This window comes from Vicia villosa, unplaced genomic scaffold, assembly GCF_029867415.1.
Source record: "Vicia villosa cultivar HV-30 ecotype Madison, WI unplaced genomic scaffold, Vvil1.0 ctg.001045F_1_1, whole genome shotgun sequence".
Classification (NCBI taxonomy): Eukaryota; Viridiplantae; Streptophyta; class Magnoliopsida; order Fabales; family Fabaceae; genus Vicia; species Vicia villosa.
In genome coordinates, this window is record NW_026705455.1 from 238,304 (window position 1) to 257,922 (window position 19,619).

Here is a 19,619-nt window from a genome sequence, read left to right on the forward strand (position 1 = left end):
TATTACTGTAATATTTAATATTTAGTTTTTTGTATAATTTATTATTTAAAAAAAATGACAACTACAACGGATAGCCAACTGAATTGCGCTGACACTTAAACACTACATGCAGTCGCCAATTGGTATGGCGATACTACATAAAATCGTTAATTTAATTGGCGACACCAGTATAATTTCTAAAGACAACGTCAGTCTAGCCTGCACTTCATGCTAAATTTTTTTTTTTTTGAAATTAAAATATATTAGATATTCTTTTGAAACATGAATTAGTTTAGAAATAAATTTAAAATAATAAGTTGTTTGAATAAATATTTCGTTGTTGCATCTTTATCTTCTATTTTTATATGAATTTTGATATTTACACGATAAATATATCAATTAAATCTTAGTTTGAACATGTTCAGATTCTCGAATAAAAAATAATTGTCATTTTTATCCCCTATTTATCTATTAGCCATTTACAGTCTAACTCTATTATTATAGATATGTAATTTAGCATTTCACGATTTTCCGCTTTAGGTGGGGGCAGAAAAAAATAATAATTTAAACAAGAATATTGCTTTTTGACAATAAAACAAGCATAATGTTGTTATCTGTCATTTCTGATTATATTATATTTAATTTAATATTAATATTTCAACTGTTTAAAATGCATGCTTGCCAAACAAATCCTGAACTCAATTTAGTTGGTATTCCTATTCTGTGACTATTTTACTTTTATATATTCTCTGTCAAGGTACGAAAACTCTCTATCTGTTTACATTTTGTTTCAATTAAATAATTTTCAGACATATTTAAAAAATTATATTAGGCCAATTATAAGTTTTTTCAAGGAAATAGTTTCTCACATAAGTTGAAACCAATTTTTATGACTCATTTAAAAATAATAATCTTTTTGTTTAACTTCAATGTAAATAGTTTATTGACAAAATGAAACAATATAATACGAATCACATTTTGGTTGATTAAAATCACATTTGTTTCACGCGATTTTGGTTTATTTTATTTAACTGCAAGTCAAATTGATAAAATGTTTAGGGTTTATATGTGTGTAAAGTTTCAATCCTCTTTTAAGAAAACATGCTTTAAAATTCTTAAGAGTGTGTTTGAATGAAATATTTTAATGAAATAGTGTAATGTTTTAAGATAATTTAAAATGGTTTGTACAAAATTTATTGTTTGGATACAAAATTAAAAGAATGTTAAAATGATGGAAATTGCAAATTGGTTCTTAATAGTTTTTAAAATTTACAATTTGGTCCTTCAAATTTTAAAAAATTGTAAATTGGTCCCTACTTTTGAAAATTTGAAGAACCAAATTGTAAATTTTAAAAACTATTAAGAACCAATTTGCAATATTTTAAAAATTTTTGGAGTCAATTTTGTAATTTTAGAAAATATAAGGACCAATTTACAAAATTTAAAGAAATAATAGTAACAAATACATTCTATGGAGTATAAGAGGAATTTCAAATTCTTTGGTTTTTGGTATCATTTCAAAATGATTAAATTTAACTTAGATAAAATACTTCATAAATTTTCATCATTTTAACAATTATTTATTTTTGTATCTAAATTTTGTACAAATCATTTTAAATTTCCTCAAAACATTACATTACTTCATTAAAATTTTCATTCAAATACACTCTTAGAGTGTGTTTGGATGAAGTAATTGAAAATTTTAATGGAATTTAAAATTCAAAGCAATTCAAATGATTCAATTGAAATTCACTCATTTTCAAATTATTTTATTTGGATGGAGTATTAAGAAATTTCATTGCTAGATTTTTGGAATCGTTTTTTTATAAAATTTAAATTTTTGGACCAATTTAAAAAACTGAAAAGTAAGGACTAATTTTCAATTTTTAAAAATTTGAAGGACCAAATTGTAAAATTTAAAAATTATTAAGGATCAATTTGCAATTTTTTGGAAAATTTTGGGGTCAATTTTACAAATTTGAAAAATATAAGGACCAATTTGCAAAATTTGAAGAAATAATAGTAACAAATACATTCTATGGAGTATGAGAGGAATTTCAAATTATTTGATTTTTGTTGTCATTTTTTTTGTTGGAAAAAGATATACTTTCATTAACCAAAGAACAGTTAATTACAAGGCGATCCAAACGGATCCCGCCACCCAAGACACTACAAAAACAAAACCAAACTCTCTCTCAAGACATCATGAAAACACTAACATGATGTCTTAACTTAGTATTTGTCCAAGCACGATATATAATTGTATCTATGGTTCTATCCACTATACCTCTATTACTATCAGTATTACCAAAACATATATCATTCCAGTATAACCAGTAATTGTAGACTGTTTCTGTATAAGCTATTTTCAAAACCTTTGCTTTCCACCCCATTCCTTTAGTATTCAAGCTAATCCAATTTATCTCCTCTTCCCAAGCACCAGGAGAATGCTGAACCTTAATCCAATCTAGCACCTGAGTCAAAATACTCTTCATAACACCACAATCAAAAAACAAATGATTTTGGGTCTCTTGTGCATTGCCAAAGTAGCAAATATCATCATCCAGAATTCCAAACCGCTTCAACCTCTCTTTTGTTGCCAACTTCCCATGGAAAGCTAACCAAATGATAACTTTTGCTCTAGGCCAGGCTCCATTATCATACATGATCTTCCTCCACGGTTTGTGGACTTGCTCTTGTAAAATCTTCAAATAGATATCTCTGATTTTCACCTCCACTTTATTCAGGGTCATGCTCCACATATGATGTTGCTCAATAACTCCTCTCTGCTTCATAATAGCTTTAAAGACCCACGAACCGGAGCTGCTAACATTCATGGTCTTTACATCATTGTTTTTTAGGTAATACACATTTATCCACCTATTCCATTAGCTGTCAGCCTTACCACTCAAATCCCAAACCAACATGATAAGGTGAGCTCTATTTCAGTCCCTCAGGTTTGTCAAGTCCAGGCAACTGGGGCTTTCTTCGAGTTGCAGTCCTTTCTAGTCCATAAGTAACTTCTGCAAATACTATCCACCTTTTGCAGGATCTTCTTAGGCAAAGGAAGGCATTTAAGCCAGTAGTTTGTTATGGAAAAGAGGACACTTTTGATCAACATAAATATTCCAGCAAAACTTGACATTCTAGAAGTCTAGTGTCGGATCCTAGCCACTAGATTATATATCAAAGGCATGCAGTGCTACACACTAAGCTTCTTGCTAGCCAGCGGGATCCCCAGATAACGAAAAGGAATGGACCCTTCAGCAAAACTAATGACTCTACTAATCTCCAGCCTAGTCTCCTCATCAACCCCACCATAATAAGCTTTGCATTTGTTAGGGTTAAATATCAACCCTATTGAGTCTGAGAACTGTTTGAAAACAGTCATAAGCAGCTTGACAGAGGTAGTATCACCATGGGCAAATAGTAACAAATCATCCGCAGAACTAAGATACACCAGCTTAATTTTTGGTGTCATTTTAATATGATTAAATTTAACTTAGATAAAATACTCCATAAATTTCCATCATTTTAACAATTCTTCATTTTTGTATCCAAACAATAAATTTTGTACATATCATTTTAAATTCCCTGAAAACATTACATTACCTCATTAAAATGCTTCATCCAAACACACTTTAAGCGTACTCTTAAATATTTGAGTGGTAAGCTTAAGTTTAGTTTATGGTTCCCAAAAAGAAAGTGAATGTAACTTAATAGAATTTTTTTCAATTTTGATTTTGGGGATCGCGAAGTGGATAGTAAAATTGCTAGTGACATTTTTCACTTCTTAGGAAATTGCTTGGTCTCATGGCTTATGTAAAAATTTATCTAGCATTATTTTATTGACAGTCAAGATTGAGCACATGGCAAACAATAGTGTGCAAATAATTTGGTTTAAAAAACTTATTAACTTTAAGTTGAAAACTTGAAATTGAAGGTAGAGAAAAATAAAACCTTTGTTGGCTTTGCCGAGTCAGCGTTAAGTGGGGTGTCGTTTTGTATGCCCACAACACGCTGTGCAACTCCTCGACCCAACCTTTGTTGGCTTTGCCGAGTCGGCATTTAAGTCCCCGGAGGATTAGTCGATTCGCAACTTCAGCTTGCCCGTTGGTTTGAGGGTGTTCGATGGAGGTAAAATGGTGTTTGGTTTTGAGCTTAGCAACAAATTCTTGGAATATTCTGTTGGTGAATTGTGTGTCGTTGTCGGTCACTAGCGCTTGTGGTACCCCAAGCGAAGTATATTGTATGTCGTGATTTTAGCGAGTGCATCGGCCTCGGTCCATTTGGTGAAGTAATCCACGACGATGATCAGGTACTTGTTTTGGTATGAACCAATCGGAAAGGGTATGAGGATATCCATCCCTCACCAGGTGAAAGGCCACGGGGATGAGAGCGATTTGAGCTCGTAAGGCGGGGCTAGATACATGTCGGCGTGGCACTGGCATTTGTCACATTTTTGGACGTGATCCTTGGCATCTTGCTGCATCGTCAGCCAATAATAACATGCTCGGAGGGCTTTCCGTGCAAGGGAGCTACCTCTAAGGTGTTAGGCGTTGATGCCTTTGTGGAGATCTTGCAAGATCTTAAGCGCTTGGGGCGCGTCGATGAATTTGGGTAGGGGGACAGAGAATCCATGTCTGTATAGTTTGTTCTCGATGATGACGTACGAACATGCCATCTATTTGGTTAAGGAGGCCACTTTTTGTTCGGCCGGCAGCTCTCCCTTTGTGAGGATATTATAAACTGGGGTCATCCAACACTGACTTTCTCATATGGCATTCACTTCAAGCAAGAGGGTCGGTCTGCCTATGCTCGGCCTAGGTAGTATTTCTTGGATTACCAATTTGTTTCCTCCCTTTTTCCTCGTGCTCGCGAGTTTAGACAAAATCTCGGCTCTGGTATTATGTTCGTGGGGGACATGTTCGACTACTGCATGATCGAAATTATTCATCTTTTCTTTTACCTAGGCCAGGTATTCGACGAGGGCGTCATTTTTCGCTTGTTAATCGCAGTTGACTTGTGAGGCGACGATCTGGGAGTCGGTGTAAATTTTTACCTCCCGGGCTCCGAGGTCTTCGGCCAGGCGCAACCCGGCTAGGAAGGCCTCGTATTCAGCCTGGTTGTTTGAGGTGGAAAATGAGAGGATTAAGGAAGCTTCGATAATGAGGCCCTCTTCGTTCTCGAGGATAATTCCTGCTCCGCTTCCTGAAGATCTAGAAGTTATGTCGATGAAGATTGTCCATACGTTATCGGCTGAGGCCTGAGGGTCGCTCGTCGTCATTTCGGCGACAAAGTCGGCTAGGAATTGGGCTTTAAGGGATTTTCTGCTCTCGTACTGGATTTTTTATTCGGATAATTCAATTGACCACTTAAGCATTTTTCGGGCCATGTCGGGTCGGGCGAGGAGTTGCTTGATAGGTTGGTCGGTCCTTACGACAATGGTGTGGGCCAGGAAGTAATATCTTAGCCTTCGAGCGGCGATGATTAGCGCTGAAGCGACTTTCTCAATTTGCTGATACCTGACCTCGGGCCCTTGAAGCGCTTTGCTGGTGAAGTAGACGGGTTTCTACCCGTCGACCATTTCTCTTATAAAGGCCGCGCTGACGGCTAGGGATGTCAATGGGGCGGGGCGGGGACGGGGGATACATTCCCATCACAATCCCCGCCCTCAAATCTATTCCCCATCCCCGCTACGGGGGGATTTTGTCTCCCATCCCCGTCCCCGCGGATTCCCGCGGGTCCCCACGGATCCCCAAGGTTTACAAACATTATTTTTTATTTTTTATTTTAAACCAAATTAATAGTAAAAGCTTCAAAAATTAACCACAAGAAATTTTGAAATTATTCCTTTATGATAAATATATTATTTTAATAATATTTAATCTATAATATTGAGTGTCATGACCACCAAAATTTCAACTAAAAAAATTGAAATAATCATTTAGATCTTACTCTTTTACTAACAATACATATATATTTTAAATTTGTGTATAAGATTAATTATATGAAATGACAAATAAACTTACATAATAATTTAAAATTGTATATTAATTAAGTATATTATGCTATTTTAGGCGGGCGGGGACTGCACGGGGCGGGGGATATTTACGCCACCCCCGTCCCCGAAGTGCCTTCAGGGAGACTTTATTCCCCATCCTCGTCCCCGCAGGGGGGAAAATTCCCCGTTATTGGGCCCCCAAACGGGGAATCCCCACGGGATCCCCGCTAACGGAGGCAAGTTGACGTCCCTACTGACGGCTTCGTTTGAGACGACCAGATAGAGGTATAAGGTTTCCTTGTTCTCTGGTTGGGTAAGAACTGGTGGTTGGGATAAGACCTGTTTGAGATGAAGTAGGGCTAGGTCGCACTCCTCGGTCCATTTGAAGGATACTTCTTTGTGCCAAAAATTGAAAAACGGGAGGGCGTGTTAGGTGGATTTTGCGACAAATCTTGATAGGGATCATCACTCCTTTGTTGGGATCATCGCCGAGGGGAATGAGCTCGAAGTCTCCGTTCGGGATTGGGCGAACGAGATGAGAGGTCTCTGATCGGGGATCCTCTCCATTCTTCAGTACCTCTTTGGTGAAGCGGGTATCAAGATCTACCGAGTTGATGTTGGGCGAAGGCTTCAGATCTTCTCAGGCAGGCTTGTCTTCTACTCGAGGCTTTTTGTTGGCGATGATCGACTAGTAGCCCTTCATGGACGCGTCAAAAACCCTTCTTGAGCTTCAATGTCGGCATTCACCATTGCGACCCGTCCCCTCTTCATATAGAACTTCATCTTGAGGTGGACAGTGGACGGGACTGCGGTGAGCTCGGCCAGTGTTGGTCGGCCAATGATGCAGTTGTAGAGTGACGGGCAGTTGATGACCAAAAAACGAGCCTTGACTTGTCTTGATGCTTTGTGTCATACCCCAAAATTTGCCCATACTATTTCTCTTATACAAATTCAAATCAATACATAAAGCTCCAAGACACATTCTCCTATACAAGGCTCAGAAATTAGGGTTTGGTTGGTTCAAAGGAAAATCAATGAATCAATGGCTCCAAGGCATCCCATATTGCTCAAAGTATCTTACATTTCCTCTATGACAAGTATCAAGTCTCAGCTTAAAAGATTGATCACTCAAATGTTCAGAAAGTCAACAGTCGACTGGGTTGACCTAAAAGTCAACTGTGGGCAAAGTAAAGTCAAAACTCCCGATTTTTTGTCAAGATCCTAATATTGAAGTATCATTCACCATTTGATCAAGTATTGATCATGGTTCATCGAGGAAAGATAAAAAATCAATAAATCAAAAAGTTTCTAAATTAGGGTTTGTATAGGAGAAAGTCAACTGAACTTTGACCGGCCATAACTCTCACATGCAACATCAGAAATTTTCCATCTAAAGCTTATTTTGAAGGATATTTGATTCTCTACACTTTTGTCTCTCACATGCCAAGTCTAAAAATGCTTCATTTGAGAGATATGGACTAAAACATTATAGGTCCTTTCCAAAAGTCAACAAAAAGCCACCTTTTTTCAAAAGGACACACAAGGAGCATGAAAAATCATTTTGATATGAGACCAAAGACACTGGTTAGAGGACTCTCTAAGGTTTCTAAAAAGTCCTAGAACTCCTCCATATCTCAAAAATTGAGGGAGATAGGCCTTGTCAAAGTTGGACTATTTTGGAGGGAAAAGTGTGAAGAAAAAAGATTAAAATTGAATTTTTTTACAAAAAGGCCCATGATTCTTAGGATCCAAACTCCTCCCTTATGGTCTTAAGAGCCCACAACTCCTATGCCATGAAATTATTCAATTTTTGTTATTTATTATGATTTTTATTCAATTAAAAAAAGAATTAAAAATCAAGTAAATCAAGGGGAAGCTAAATATCTGGTAAAATATTTGATTGTGATCCAATCCAATCATCATTTAAGGCACATTATCAAAGAAATTTCGTGCTAAGGTAGATTGGAAAGGAAAATATGAGATTTGGCCAAAATTGGAAACATTTGTAAATCAAACTTCCAAAAAATTGCAATCTTGGATTCAATAAGATTTGATCAAGTTCTATGACCTAAAATCAACCCTAATCCATCTCTATAAGTACAGGAACAAGGCCAAAGTACAAGGGGACGAGTTTTTTTTGCAAAATAACCCTAATCAAGCTCTTAAAATTTCAAGAAGAAAACAAATTCGGATTCCAAATGGCAGCCGCTTCCAAGGAGATTTGAGGATTCAATTACATTCCTGAAGGTGCAAGGAAGCCTCTCCAATCATTACCAGGTCTCCACGCACCAAGAACACGCATTCATAACCCACGGTTTGCAACTCTTTAAAATTTTCCAATCACTATATTTTACGATGCATGAGCATATTTTAATCACATAATATTGTTTGTTATGGTGCTTTGAATGTTTCTGGCCAATTAATCGATTGTTTGCGTGCGTATATTGCGAGTTACCATTATTGAATGCTAGGGTTTCAAATTAGGGATTTCTTCCACATGTAAAATTAAGACCAATTGATACCATGGTTGGACTCGTGAGGCCTGGACGATCACGTTCATTGGCTCGCGAAACATTTATTTGCATGCTAGGGCGTATTCGTTATTTGCATGTCCAGTAGCGACGGACGAAACGTCCGTAGGTAGAAGTCCTAACCTAAGACGACGGCTGGGGGATGGGGATGACCTCGTGTCGCCCCGTGATTGGCCTGTTTCAAACCAAAAGGCGCGCTGAAGAATTTTCAAACTCTGGGATTCAGTGCATTAAGACGAACACTAATACGATGCTCCCTTAGCGCACTCATCATTGGATCAAGCACTCACCAGATCCATTGCTCCATAGGGCGCAGGCGCACCGTAAACCTTCAGGCCCTTGCCACATACGATCTCAAGCTAAGTTTTTTTCAATTTTTTTTATTTTTAATTATATAACCCATTATTTTTATTTATATATATATATATATATATATATATATATATATATATATATATATATATATATATATCACTTTAATTCTTTTCTTTTTTCTTAATAATAATAAAGTATTATATGTTTTTATTTTCAAAACTTTTCTTTTATAATTAATAATTTATTTATTTTATTTTCTTTTCACATTTATATTATTCATTTAAATTCATATATATATATATATATATATATATATATATATATATATATATATATATATATATATATATATATATATATATATTATTTAAATTATTTTTTACATATATTATTTTCTTCATTCTTGTTTATTTATTTATTTATATATAATATTTATTTCATTTAAATTATTTTATTTATATATCTATTTATTTTCTTATTATCATATTTATTCTAATTATTTCATTTATGCTTATATATTCAAAAATTCATATTTATTTTGTTTTAATTCTAAAAAATTCCTAAAAAATACCTGAGTGTCTGATTTTATTTTCTCTTCTCGATTTAATTAATTAGGTCGCGAGACCAATAATTAATTAAATCGTTTATATTTTCTTATTTAATTCATACCCTAATTAGGGTTTACGATGATCATTCCATACACTGAGATATTTGCTTTCCGTGCCTTTTTCTAGGATTGCTTTTCAAATACACTCCGACTACGCGCCACGTCAAACACGAAGCTAAGTTCTAACCTCTCTTATTTAAATATTTATTTACCTTTTATTTTCTTTAATCAGGGTTTAGTGCCTTTGTTAATGGAACTTCTCCTGCACTTACTTCTTCTTTTTATTCTTTTTGCCAACCCTCTAATGATCAGGGTCAATGCTTAGTGCTCGAGGCAAACCTTTGCCCATCAACCTTCATCAATCGAAGCTAAGTGCTCTTTTCCCTTTTTCTTGTATTTTTACTTTTATTGATTAAGGTTAACCATATTTATGGCTGAACTGATAATGCACTCACATATATCCTGTTTTCTATTTTTCCCACCTTTTCAGGTTTGCCAATTGCCAAAGCTTCGAATAGTCGGTAACCCTAAACCCTGATCTTAATTATTACTTGTGTTAGATCTATAGCATTATTATCCCGCTGGTTTCATTTTCCCTTTCCCCCGCTGGTTTCATTTTCCCTTTCCCCATTATTATTTTAATTGTTAATATTAATTGTTGTGGTTAGTAATTCTAGGGAGTACAAGCTTGTAATCAATTTAGAATAACTAATTATAAGATGAATATCTGAATCTAATCACGTGATTGGTGCACACACGCACACTTTTGGGGTAACCTCTCTGTTGCCTGTTGCCTGTTGCCTGTTGCCTTGTGTTTTTGCAGAATAGCCATGTCCCTCGAATATGAGGATACCTCAGCCATGTTGCCTCGGTTATGCAAAGGTCATAAGACCCTAATGATGCTGCCTTCGATACACCAATATGACCTCGACCCTCGAAAGTTGCCTACGAAAGGCTGAGGTATCCTCTGGCTGCCTACGAAAGGCTATTCTGGTTCTTCCCTTAGACTACCTGCCTCTCTATGGCATGGGACAGTCTTATGGCGAACGAACCCTCGATGACCCTTCAACCTTCAAATGAAAGGCTTCCTGCCCCCTTATGGCATGGATAGACCCTTTCATCCTGAAAGGCTAAAAGAACTGTTTTCTACATTACTAAGGTAATTGCCCCTAATTGCTTTGCCTTGCTCTAAAACCTTTTTCATATTCTTTCTCATAAACCTTCAAAATGGCTACGCTCATTTACGAGCTAAAGTCCATATTCACTTCTTCTACATTTCTGAACGAAAAAGACAAAGCAATTAAGAGCCCATGGAAAACCATGGATGCAAAGGGTGCCTTACACCTTCCCTTTGCATAATTACCCCCCGAAATCAGTTTTTATTTAAAAGGTTTTTCCTGTTCTTTTAGCCTTTCCGATATTTGGATAAAATAAAAGTCGGTGGCGACTCTTGCTTACCGCAACATTTCGATATAAAAGTCAGTTCACCGTATTACACTTCGCCTTCCCCGAGAGTGATGCTCAGTTCGACAAATCCCCAAGGTTTTTGTGTGGTACTGTTGAAGCCTTGGAGGTCGGATCCCACGTAAGGAGTTAGGTGGGAGTCATCGAGCTAGAGTGTTTTGAACAGCTGAGAGTACATTATGTCTACCAATCTTCCCTCGTCGACGAGGATCTGGCGGACGTCGAAGTTGGCCATTCTTGCTCGGATGACTAGGGGTATGTTGGCGTTAGGGGCACCCCCTGGCAGCTCATCGAGGTAGAAAGTGATGGGCTCGGACTTCCCTTTGAACCTGCTAAGGGTGGGGCCTAAGTCCGAGTTGGCGCCGATTAGCTTGTCAAACTTTCTTTTCACCGAGCTGATGGTGAGCTGGCCGGTGTCGCCGCCGTTTGAGATGACCATTGATGTGGGGAATTTCTCCTAGTGGCTGAATGCATCAGTGAGTTCTTTCGAGGGAAGGAAATCTCTCGGTCGGGAGACGCAGAGGGCGTCCTGGACCGGCTCTGGGTCGGGGGATTTGTCCTCTCTGGGTTCATTAGCATCGCGGACCTCCCTCCGAGGAGTGTCGCTCTTCTTGGTGTATTTTGAGAGGCGCCCCTCTTTGATCAGAGTCTCGATTGCGTCTTTAATATGGACGTAGTCCTTGGTGAGGTGCCTATGAATTTTGTGGTATTTGCACCATTTAGATTTGTCGGCTTCGGGGAGCGTACGCTAGAGTTCTTGAAATCAGTGCTTTTGCCCTCAGCCAGGATACGCTAGTGGGAAGCGTTCAGTGGCGTGTACTCGGTGAAGCGACCAGAGGGTCCTCTTTGGTCTTTTACTTCCCAAGACCTGTCGTCCTTTATTTTTTCTCCCCCTCGACGAGGAGGATTGTCATATCCTGAGCTACGAGGAGTGTCTTGGCTCTTCAGCCCTCTTTTGGTTGCTGCTTCTTTCTCCTTGTAAGCGATGAAGGTTTGAGCTTTAAGGAGGAGGGCGTCTATGGAGTGAACTTTTTCGATCCCGATAGCTTTCTTGAAATCGGTGTCGAGATTCAGCCCTCGATCGAGGAGGTACCTCTTCATCTGGTCGGTCATCTTGACCTGGATGGCTTCCCGGTTGAACTTGTCAAGGTATGCTCGAAGGGGTTCATCGGCTCCCTGGACTATGGCCTCCAGGGAGGCTTCAAATTTGAGATGTCGTCGGGAGGCTCTAAAGTGGTTGTAAAATAGACTCTTCAGCTCCGCCCATGAGTGGATGGAGTTGGCCGAAAGGTTCCGGTACCATGTCATGGTGCCTTTTGTGAGAGTCATCGAGAAGATGCGGCATTTGATGGACCCTCGCACTACATGGTATTCCATGACGGCTATGTGTTCGTCTGGATCGGTGGTCCCATCATAGGAATCCAGCGCCGAAGGTTTCTCCATTCCTCTAGGGAGACAAACTCTTCTGATCTCTTTGGACAGGGGGCTACAAAAATCATCTTCGTCGCTGTGTACGGGAGATGGGGAATGCCTTCTCCGGTGGCGGTGACGATGTTGGGGGGGACTTCGGGGCTGCTTCTTTTCGGGATCCCTTTCCTTCACTATTGGAGAGGGGCGTTTGTCCCCTGGGAGAGTCTGTTCTCGCTTCTTTTTAGGCATCTTCCGCTCCCGCGCTGGCCCGCGAGTTCGCGGTCCCGGGGAGGGGCTTTCTGAGTCTTTCTGTCCTCGTCTCTGTCTCGGGGATGGAGTGTCCCTTCGTCGAGGAGAGGGTGTGTAGGACCTGTACAGATAGATCCTCCTCGAAGGCGACCGGGAGTGAGAAAGAGAGTGTGACCGGTGACGTCTCTGCGGGGGAGAGCGTGACCGTTGCCTTTTCTCCAGGGTAGTGATTCTTCGATTCTGTTGGTACAAGAGACGGTTGGTCTGATTGATGGATGTGAGCAAGAGAGCCGTGGTCGGGTCGGTGTTCTCGTGAATGGGGACGTCTACGTGGTCGTAGTCATCCTCCTGCCGATTTTCAAGTCGTCGAGAGGCTTGCGTGGAGGATGAAGCTGGTTGTCCATCCCTTTGGTCGACCTCGTTGCGTCTAGGTTGAACTTGCCCGTCAGCGGGGGGGGGGGGGGGGGGGGGGGGGGGGGGTTGTGGAGCAGCGGCTCGATGTTGAAAGGGTCACCGTTTTGGTGATTTTTGTTGTTGTTGACCATGTTGATCGGAAGTTGATTTGGAAGATGCTTTGATCTTTGTTCAGAAAGGATGGGGAAGCAAGTTTCTCACAGACGACGCCACTGATCGTACCTGATCAGACGGATCTTTGTGGCCTGCAACGAATTGGGCTTATGTGAACTTGGGGTGCACCTGTAAGGTACTCCGATGCCAAAGTGAGAAAAGGGAGAAATCAGAATGCAAGTACAAGGTAAGAGTGAAAATGAATGAAATTACCTGCCCCTCTAGTGAAAGAGGGTATTTATAGCCCCAGCGTTGGGCCAAGGTCTCACTATTGGACTGGATACCCATGCCCAATTCGGAGACCGCCAAGATTCTACGTGTGTAGTGGAGACCAGCACGTGGTCTCCATTCTGGGTCAACTGCTCCGAAGTTTTAGGGGAGACGCGGCCATTTCGGGAGTACGCAGACTCCGTCTTATTCGGAGGGTTGTGAATGAAGAAACCCTACGGGGATGAGGGTCCTCGGCCTAGAGGATAGGTGGAGGTGCTCGTAGGAAGTGCCTGTCCGAGACCTCGAGGGGGAGGATCCTTGGCCAGAAAGATAGGTGGAGAATCTGTCCGGATATCCCATCGTGGCGCACGTCCAGCCTGGTGACGGAGAGCTATATTGAGCCTTGCTTTTGGATTAGGATGATTTTGAACCTCTTGTTGTACTTGGGCCAGGCGACGACCCAGTCAGAACAATATACATATTTAATAATTAAATATTGAGCACATACAAAAATTAATTGTTGGTTGGCTTACATCTTTTCCTATTTTTGAACTGCGTTGGCAAATGGTTCTAGAAAAATCTTTTAATGGCATTGGCAAATATGCTGCATAGCACCTATCGTTTTTTCTCTTTTCAAATTTGGTAAAAATACACACTACTTTTTTAAAAATTTGGTGAAAATGTAAATTTTTACTTATGGATTTGTAAAAAACGCCGGTTAGATTTTTTAAATAGACTATCATATTTTTGGTATTTAATGAGTTAATTTTCTTTCAAACGGTAACGTGGTGTAAGTAACAACAAATATAATTTATCAAAATTGAAAAATGTGGGGGTGTCACGACTAATATGGAGTTTGCCAAGTAAATTTCTCAAAATCTTTTAACAAGTTTTTTTCTATTCTTAAATAGGTTGTTAGAGCATAAAGTGGGCTTCCCAATTCATACCTCTGAGCCCATAGACAACCTTATATTGAGAAATCTTCTTGCCACCTTTAAATTAAACCTGACACCCCTATAATTTTTCATAAATGTTAAATATTATTGTAAAAATTTTATTCAAAAAGAGTGAACGAAAAATCCGACAGTGTAATTAAAAAATTCGATAGTGTATTCTAGAAAGTCCAATATGCATTTTTACCGAATTTTAAAAAAAATGAATTAAACATTTCAAAAAATTTTATAAATTCGGTATGTTTGGTAATTTTTGGAAAATTCCGATAATTTATTTCTGATAGACAAAAAAATTGAAATTAACATTACCCGATTTTTCAAAAAATCAAGTACAATACTGAATTTTTCGAAAAATATGGTAAAAAAATTTAGTTTTTGAAAAATCCGATAAAAACTCGGATTTCTTGAAAAATCCTGTAAAAACTCAGATTTCTTGAAAAATCCGATAAAAACTCTAGACTTTTTGAAAATCTAGTAAAATCTTATAGATTTTTAAAAAATCTGATAGTGTATTTTAGAAAATCCGTTAAAAATTCGGAGTTTTGAAAAATCCGGTAGTGTATTTTGAACAATTTGGTAAAAATTCATAGAGTTTTGAAAAATCCGATAGTGTATTTGAAAAATCCAATAGTTCAAATTTGGTAAATTTTGAAAAATCAGATAAAAACTCGTGTGTTCCTCTAAAAATTCGGTAAAAACTCATAGAACTCTAAAAAATTCGGTAAAAATTCATGAATATCTCCAAAAATTCGATAAAATTCACACAATTTTTTCGAAAATCCAAAAAATATATTATTTTTTTAAAACGTAAAAAATCATAAAGATATTAGAGTTTTTCTTTATCCACCTCCATGTCTTCTTGGTCACCTCTGGCGAAAAAACCAAAATACCCCTAACTTCGAAAATGCATTTCTGAAACGTTTTTTTTTTTTTTTTCAAAATTTGTCTTATTTCGGATATGCACTTCCGAAAACACGAAAATAAGGTGTTTTCGGAGATGCATTTCCGAAAACACCCTTTTTTTGGAAGGGGGTGTCTTCGGAGATGCATATCCGAAATATTCTAAGACCAAATTTCGGATATACACTTGCAAAAGAATTCAATAATTATTAAAAAATTAAAATCAAGGTGAATCAATACAATTAATAGGTATAAAATCAAGGTGAATCAATAAAATGAAGGTGAATCAATAAAATCAAGGTGAGCCAAAATTTCCTAAACAATTTTAAAGTTAAAAATTATTTTACTAACTTATATAAATTAAAAACATTTTAATTAAATTTTGAATTATATAGAACTAAATATAAAATTTATTCATTAAATAAAATTAAGACAATTTTTTTTAAATTTTTTTAAACTAAATAAAAAATTATAATTCATTTTTAATTATGAAAAATAATTTTTTTATCATAATTCATTATGGAAAATAATTTTTTTTATCATTATTATTATTATTATTATTATTATTATCATCATCAGTCTTATTTGATCTCTTTCAGTATTATTATCAACCGTAGAAACATGAATTGAAATTATTCATAACTACATTTTAATAATTAGAATTATTTTAAATTTTTTGTAATTGAAATTATTTTTATTTTTTTAATTAAAATTATTTTAAATTTTAAAATATGAATCAGAATAGAAATATATAATAATTATTATTCATAACTCATAAATTATATCAAAATATATAATTATTATTATTATTCATTTACTCATAAATTATATCAAAATATATAATTATTATTATTCATTTACTCATAAATTATATGTATGATATGTGAATTAATTAATATCCCAAAACTTTTAATTTTTGAGATTTTTAATTTTTTTTTGTTTTTCGGAGATGCATCTCCGAATTAATCAAAATCTCAATTTTTGAAATTTTTTCGGAAGTGTACTTTCGAAGTCTTTAAAAATTTAGAAAAAAAATTTACTTCGGAGATACATCTCCGAAGCAGGGGTATTTTGGAGTTTTCGCTGGAGGTGACCTCATAGGAAGATGAATAAAGAAATTTCCAAGATATTAGATATTATTGTAAAAACACCCCTTCTTTCTGTGCAGGTTCTAGGTTATACTTGGGGTTGTGGCAAGGAAGATTCCTCCACCTTATTTGTTCTAAATAACACCCGACACAACTGTCTTGTTCCTTCTCGTTATTGTTCATTAGATGACTCTCTTTCCTTGGCTGAACCACACTATATGTAGCCACACCATATTATCTTTTTCTACTAAATTGATTATTAATTAACTTCACCAAACATTGTTCAACGTCTGACTATGCTTATATAATTATCAAGGGCTAATTATATCTTTTGTAATTTTTTTTTTTTTGGTTTATCACCACCGGTTTAGTCCGGTTCGGGGGTCAGTTCTGGCATCAAGTGGTTCCAGCCCCCTCCCGATCGCAGTTGCGGGGGATCGAACCGTGGTTCTCCCTACCAAGTTCAGCGCCAATCACCACTGAACCAACTAACGATTGGTTTATATCTTTTGTAATTTGATGAGGAATAAACACATTCTTTTATATATCATTCATGTTGACAGTAATGTTGAATTGTAATTGCACATTTAGAGCATTTGCTGTTAGTTTATTTTGGACCTTGTGTTGAATTTTGATTAGTTTGGCCCAATATGGGTTTAATACAGCATTTTTGCTTTGTAATGACAGAGTGAACAATCATTCATTGTAATCGTTTTTCAATTGAGTAAAAAGATAGTTACAATTTTTCTCTCTCTTCCATCATCTTCATCTTCAACCTTTTGCTCCAACAATTGATATCTAGAGCTTCGGTTCGGATCCGCGGGAAGGGAAACGTGAGTGTGCGTGAGGTGTGTGATTGTTTTGATTTCAGTTACATTCAATTCATAGTGAATTGAAGATTGGAATCGTATCAATATCCCATTTTTTGATTTCGAGGGATCGGGAAACACAAGTGTTTTGGTGAGATCTGTGTGATTTCTTGCATAATATCAAAGATGAACGGTGGAAGCGATAGTTTGAATACGAAAATTCTAGTGTTTGATTGAAAGAATTGGAATCCGTGGATGATGTTAGAACAAGATTTGTTCTGATCAATATTCTTAGTTTTGATGATAACAAGCATATGAATTTTGTATGAGATAATGTGGTACTCTAATACTATGCAATTTCCATTTCAGGAATTATATAAAGAGTATGCACAAAATCAGCGCAAGAAGCACTGACTCAGAAGGTTCAGCATGCAACATCAGAAAATGGTCTGGCAAGACATCAGAAGATAGTCAAGCAAAATCAGAACATGGGTCTATGGAAGCATCAGAAGAACTTGAGATCAGAAGCAAAAGCACTGAAGTTCTCATGGTATCACGCTCAGAAGCACTTCAAGGTCAGAAGACAAGAAGATGCTCTGCACCAAGCTGTTTGACTCTGATGACATTCAAACGTTGTTTACACAAACATCAAATCAGAAGCAAGTACTAGACTGGCAGGCTACGCTGACTGACAAAAGGAACATTAGAAGCTATTAAAGGCAACGTCAGTAGACACAGCGAAAATAAGGCTCAAGGTAGTTGACAAAAGAGTGAAACATTAAATGCAATGCTGTACGGATTACGCAAAGCATAAAATGCTCCCAACGGTCATCTTCTCAAGTGCCTATAAATATGAAGTTCTGATGAGAAGCTCAATACAACACTTGCGCATTATACAGAAACGCTGTCAAATTCAAAAGCTCTCAAACTTCATCATCAAACTCACTACATTGCTGTTGTAATATCTTAATGAGATTTAAGCTTAAACTTAAGAGAAAATCACAGTTGTGATAATAGCTTTATAAGAAGCATTGTAACTCTTAGAATTTGTTTACATTAAGTTGTAAGAACTAGAGTGATCAGGTTGTTGATCAGTATACTCTAGAAAGTCTTAGAAGGTATCTAAGCAGATTGTTCCTAGAGTGATCAAGTTGTGATTAGTGGATTAAATCCTCAGGTGAGGTAAATCACTCCAAGGGGGTGGACTTGAGTAGTTTAGTTAACAACGAACCAGGATAAAAATCATTGTGCAAATTGTTTTTATCATACAAGTTTTAAAGCTACACTTATTCAAACCCCCCTTTCTAAGTGTTTTTCTATCCTTCAGATGATTCAAATGCGTGTGTTATTTGGCGCTTAAGATGTTTTTGATGTCGTCAATGACGGTTACACGCTGGTTGTTGCTGATGCAATGGAAGCGCAAAGAAACGTGCAACGAGAAAACAGGGAAGAATGATTAAAAACATTGTTCTACATCCATCAGTGTGTGGATGCGAATGTGTTTTAGAAGATCTATGATTCAACGACGGTGAAGGCTCCGTGGGACACACTGGTATGGTGCTATGGCGGCGATGCTTCAGTCTTTATGTAAGCAGTATGAGAATCTCAACATGAGGAACAATGAGAAGGTATTTGAATACTTCTCTAGAGTGATTATGATCACTAATCAGATGAAAATTCGTGGAGAAACACTCTCAATACAAGTTATTATTGATAAGGTACTAAGATCACTTACTCCTCAATTTGATTACATTCCTGTAGCTATTGAAAATTCTAAGGATCTGAGCACCATGAGAATTGAAGAGCTACAAAGCAGTCTAGAAGTACAAGAGTTGCGTTTAACTGAGAGAACCTCTGAGAGAGAGGTAAACTAGGCTTTGAAAGCTTCTTTTTTCAAGAAGGACCAGAAGCAATCTTGGTCAGAAGCCAAGAAAAGACATGGTAGTTCTCATAAGTCAGAAGGCCCCTACTCTGATGAAAATAAAGATCAGAAGGGAAAGGAGAAGGTTGACAAGATAATGGTTCATTATTACTGTTGTAATAGGTTTGGCCACTTTGCTAAGGAATGTTGGTTAAATAAGGAAAGGAAGTCAGAAGCAGCAAACATAGCCAGAGGAGATTCTGAAGAGGAACTTGTACTATTGATGGCTTATGAATCTGATGATGAACATGTGCGATTGTCAATTTTTGATTCTGAAGGAGACTCTGAATATGAGTCAGAATAAAAAGATGACTCTAAATATGAGTCAAAATTAGAAGACGACCCTGAATATGAACTCGAGTATGATTATGAAGAAGAGTCAGAATCAGAAAATGACTATGAAGCTGAAGTCGAGTTTGGTTATGAAGTAGATTTTGAAGATGAGTCATAGTCAGAAGGAGACTCTGAAGCTGAAGATGACTTTAAAGACGAGTCAAAGTCAGAAGATGATTCTAATTCTAAAGGTGAATCTAATTCTGATTCTGATGATGATCGAGAATCTGGTGGTCAAACCTCTGAAGGTTAATTAGAGTGTGAAGGTGAGTCTGAAGG

At 37.1% G+C, this 19,619-nt stretch overlaps 2 protein-coding genes across 2 annotated transcripts; both read right to left on the minus strand.

Annotated features, from left to right (window-relative positions):
* Positions 1–2,174: 2,174 nt before the first annotated feature.
* On the minus strand, positions 2,175–2,816 carry LOC131632858 (uncharacterized). The gene has a single exon (XM_058903577.1). The coding sequence runs from the start codon at positions 2,814–2,816 to the stop codon at positions 2,175–2,177; it is 642 nt and encodes a 213-aa protein (XP_058759560.1).
* An 8,876-nt stretch (positions 2,817–11,692) lies between these two features.
* LOC131632859 (uncharacterized) lies at positions 11,693–12,559 on the minus strand. Its single transcript, XM_058903578.1, has one exon. It carries the CDS (start codon positions 12,557–12,559, stop codon positions 11,693–11,695), a length of 867 nt encoding a protein of 288 aa, XP_058759561.1.
* Between the last annotated feature and the right edge of the window lie 7,060 nt (positions 12,560–19,619).

Bases quoted from the DNA above. Each gene is read 5' to 3' on its own strand.
- LOC131632859 (XM_058903578.1), bottom strand. From the start codon at position 12,559: ATGCCTAAAAAGAAGCGAGAACAGACTCTCCCAGGGGACAAACGCCCC.
- LOC131632858 (XM_058903577.1), bottom strand. From the start codon at position 2,816: ATGAATGTTAGCAGCTCCGGTTCGTGGGTCTTTAAAGCTATTATGAAG.